Source organism: Rhagoletis pomonella, unplaced genomic scaffold (genome assembly GCF_013731165.1).
Source record: "Rhagoletis pomonella isolate Grant_MI unplaced genomic scaffold, Rhpom_1.0 Rhpom_scaffold_00012, whole genome shotgun sequence".
NCBI classification, from domain to species: Eukaryota; Metazoa; Arthropoda; class Insecta; order Diptera; family Tephritidae; genus Rhagoletis; species Rhagoletis pomonella.
The window spans coordinates 23117199-23120872 of NW_023458566.1; the positions used below are offsets into that span (position 1 = coordinate 23117199).

Consider the following 3674-nt stretch of genomic DNA (forward strand, 5'->3'; position numbering starts at 1 on the left):
GAACGTTTACAACACGAATATGCTCTACAACAACACCAACAACAACATTTCGAGGCCCTGATGCAAGAAAATAATACTGGAAATAGCTTTAGACGTATGTATCGGTAACGTAGACATACATATGTACATACATAATTACTTACTAAAGAACCATTGAACCTGCTCACTTTTCGAGGCCGGAGCTGAGCGGGCCAAACGTATGTAAAACAAAACAGTTCTAAAACACAACGAGGCAAAATAATGCATTAAGGCCGTTTCACACGGTTGGTAGATTTCGTCGCCTGAAGATTTTTAGTTTCACATGCAGTTATATATTTTGAAATAAGGTCTTTCGATGGTGCTATTAGCAGTTTTTAGATATCTCCTTTAGTTTCCGAGATATTTGCTAAAAATTTTTCGATAATTTAGTAAAAATTTAGTTAGGGATGCAGTCATATTAAACTAATCAATATCTTAGAAATGGTGGTCTTCATTTTTGTATATCTCCTTTAGTTTCCGAGATATTGAGTAAAAAGTGTCGTTAATTTAGTTGAAATTTTGATCACATTTTGTCGTAATTCATACACAGTGGCTGCCAAATTGTGGACAAATGACGCTTACGACAAAATTTTACTAAAGAAAATCCTTCATAAACTGAAAACTAATTAACAATAAACAGTAAAAATTAAATACTTTAAGAGGCCATTTAGATGTTGTAAAAGCAAAAAATTTCAAAAAAGAAGCTACCTATTTTCCTACCTTCCTTTTATTAGCTCGGGATGTAACTAGGTAATATTGATGCGCATAAAAGATGCAGCGATTTCTATTCCCAAGTTACATACCTGATGACAGTAGGAATGGCAATTATAATAGGGAGGTTTTAGCTTTTTAACCGACTTCCAAAAAAGGAGGAGGTTATCAGTTCGTCGGAATATTTTTTTTTTTTTTTTATGTATGTTACTGCATAACTTTGCACCACGTCAACCGATTTCAATAATTCTTTTTGCGGAAAGGTAGTGTCTCAGAGGTGGTCCCATACTAATTTGGTTTAGATCCGATCATTGGATCATGAAATATATAGATATATATATATTTTTTTTAAGTCGGTTTTTTTTGCTAAAAATTACTTGTTAAACTATAATTTTATTATCGGTTTGTCTAAAACATGTAGTGCGTCCTGTTGAAACCGGAATTCAGTAATACCACAAAAGGATAAGGCATCCTTGTTTTGGTAGGCCCTATTTTTGCGTTATTCTATAAAAAATATTTCCCTCCCCTTTGGGGGTGGACGGATGGTCTACGACACTCTGTATACTTACATCTGTATTTCAGTAGCATCAATACAAAATTTTACATATTTTTAAAAATAATTTCAATTGTTTCAGAACGTAAGGAGCGGATGTCAAAAAAGCAAAAAGAAATATATGTCAATTTTATGGAACAGAATCCCGTTATAAACGAACATCGGCGGAGCGACCCCATATTAGATCAATATTGGGTAAAGTTAGCTGATATTCTAAACTCAGTGCCACAAGGTGCTGTAAAGCACGTAGCGGAGTGGAAACAGGTGAAATGAATAATATAAAAAATTGGTTTTTTTCCACATCGTAATTAGTTAAATTTATTGGTTTTCCTAGACTTTCGATAACTGGCGGTACCGGGTGTTCTTGTATGCTCGATATAACTCAAAAATCACAGGCGCGGACGCATTGAATCCAAAAAGCTTTAAGCCTCTAACGCAAACGGATAAACGGGCATACCACTTTTGGATAAGAAACCCCGATACAGCTCCACCTGATTTAGAAAAAATGCGAAATGTATTTGTAAATCTAGAGGAAACTCAACAAGAATAGGTGTAGTCCTTTTTCTCGCGTGACCGACTAAAGAGTAAGAACGATAGTAAAATTGAGAATCCTATGTATTTATGTACTACCTAAGGCTATTAAATTTTTGTCATACAAATATAATAAGAAATAATTTAACTAAAATGTTTACTTTATTTTTAAGAAAGTAAAAGTTTCATTTCCGACCATCAATGAACACTTTATGTTACAAACAGATATAGATTTGGTAATGGAGCACGTAAAAACCTGCAATATACAGGCCGGGGCCACCAAACTTTGCGCAAAGGTCAAATTTCTATTAAACCCATCAAGTGAGGGTTAATTCGCGTTCTGCGTTAATTTTATTAATGCCCTGGATCATTTTAATAACAAATTTTACAGGTTTCTGTACCTTATTTAATTTTTTAACCAACTTAACGAAAAGGGAAAGGTTACCAATTCGTCGGTTTTTTTTAAATGTATGTTACCGCATAACTTTGGACCACACTCAGACAAAGGTTTAGTTATAATTACCAAGATTTGGTTATAGTGACCAAGTGGCATAGTTGGATATGGCGAAATAAATATCTAGTTCACGAAAGTCTGCAATTTACTTGAAACTTCTAGTTCTTCAAAAAAAAAAAAATATACATATTTACATAAATAGCTACTAGTGTAAATAATACATACTATGTATATGGTGGTAAGAATTTCCTAAAAAGAAACAGTCGTGCGAAAACACAGGTCAGTATCTGCTGGAAGTGCTGGTTTAAGTATACTGCTTTGCTTTTTCCTTGGCTAAATAGATACTTTCAAATTAAATTCACATGAATTATATATTCATCCCGGGTGGCATCAAACTTTATATTTTTAAATAACTATGCGCACACCGAAACAACTCGCGGCGATGGCAAAACTGAAACAAACAAGTCTGGGCATGTCATAGCACACACTTCTTTCTCTACCTAGTGCAGTGATCGACATGCCATAGCTTACTCAGCGCTCTGTGACCACACGCGTGTTTCACCCATATACGAACAGCGGTAGCGGAGCAATGATTTCCACGCACACGTCTCATTCATTGAATCGTTTTTATGCAATTGTCGGCATACAAGCACATTCTAACGATTCAATAAGTGGGACTGTGTGCATTGCTCAGCTGGCGCTCTTCGTATGCGAAACACACAAACGCTCAGAGAGCGCTCAGCATTATTTAGGGGTGGCTCAAAAGCATGAATGTGTTCCGCTCTCAAACCAAACCGTGGTTGCCTCAACTAAGATTAGGTAACTATGGCTAAACCATGTGTTCAAAGAAAGCTTATCTGCATTAGCAGAGCTTAATGACATCCTTTTATGAACCATACGTTAAGTTGAAAATAGTAATATTTTAAGTTCTTTTCATTAATGGTTCAGCAATTACTTACAATGTTCTTATTTTTTTATATATTACATACGACTTGCATAAAAATGAATAAAATAAGACTTTATACAGGTATGTGCCTTCAAAAAAACATAAAAGGTTGGAATCGTTCGAAACAAAACAAGTAGCTAGTAGTTAGGAGGCATCTTAATCAACTGGAACGAGATATAACTCAGCACTCTCCATCTCTATTCACGACGAACGGAGGCTGCCTCTTACCTATTTCCAGAACTGATCCGAAGATAGTAGACACAAACTCAGGAGACGATAACGGTCCGTACAGCATCGTTCATCTTTTCGCAAGCCCCAACCACCCAAGCAAGGTGACACCGGAGGCGTTCTGAGTTCAAACCAGAGAAACCGCAAGCTTCTTAGGACTCGAGATGGAAGAGTCAGACAGGGAGGACGACGAATAACAGCCAATTCGGGGGATAAATGCTACTAAAACAACA

General features: G+C 35.9%; 1 protein-coding gene across 1 annotated transcript; it reads left to right on the forward strand.

The window, feature by feature from the left end:
• Positions 1-11: 11 nt before the first annotated feature.
• LOC118748139 lies at positions 12-2031 on the forward strand. Its single transcript, XM_036482461.1, has 3 exons — positions 12-94; positions 1365-1546; positions 1617-2031. The coding sequence occupies exons 1-3, from the start codon at positions 61-63 to the stop codon at positions 1830-1832; spliced, it is 432 nt and encodes a 143-aa protein (XP_036338354.1). The 5' UTR covers positions 12-60; the 3' UTR covers positions 1833-2031.
• Positions 2032-3674: the final 1643 nt, after the last annotated feature.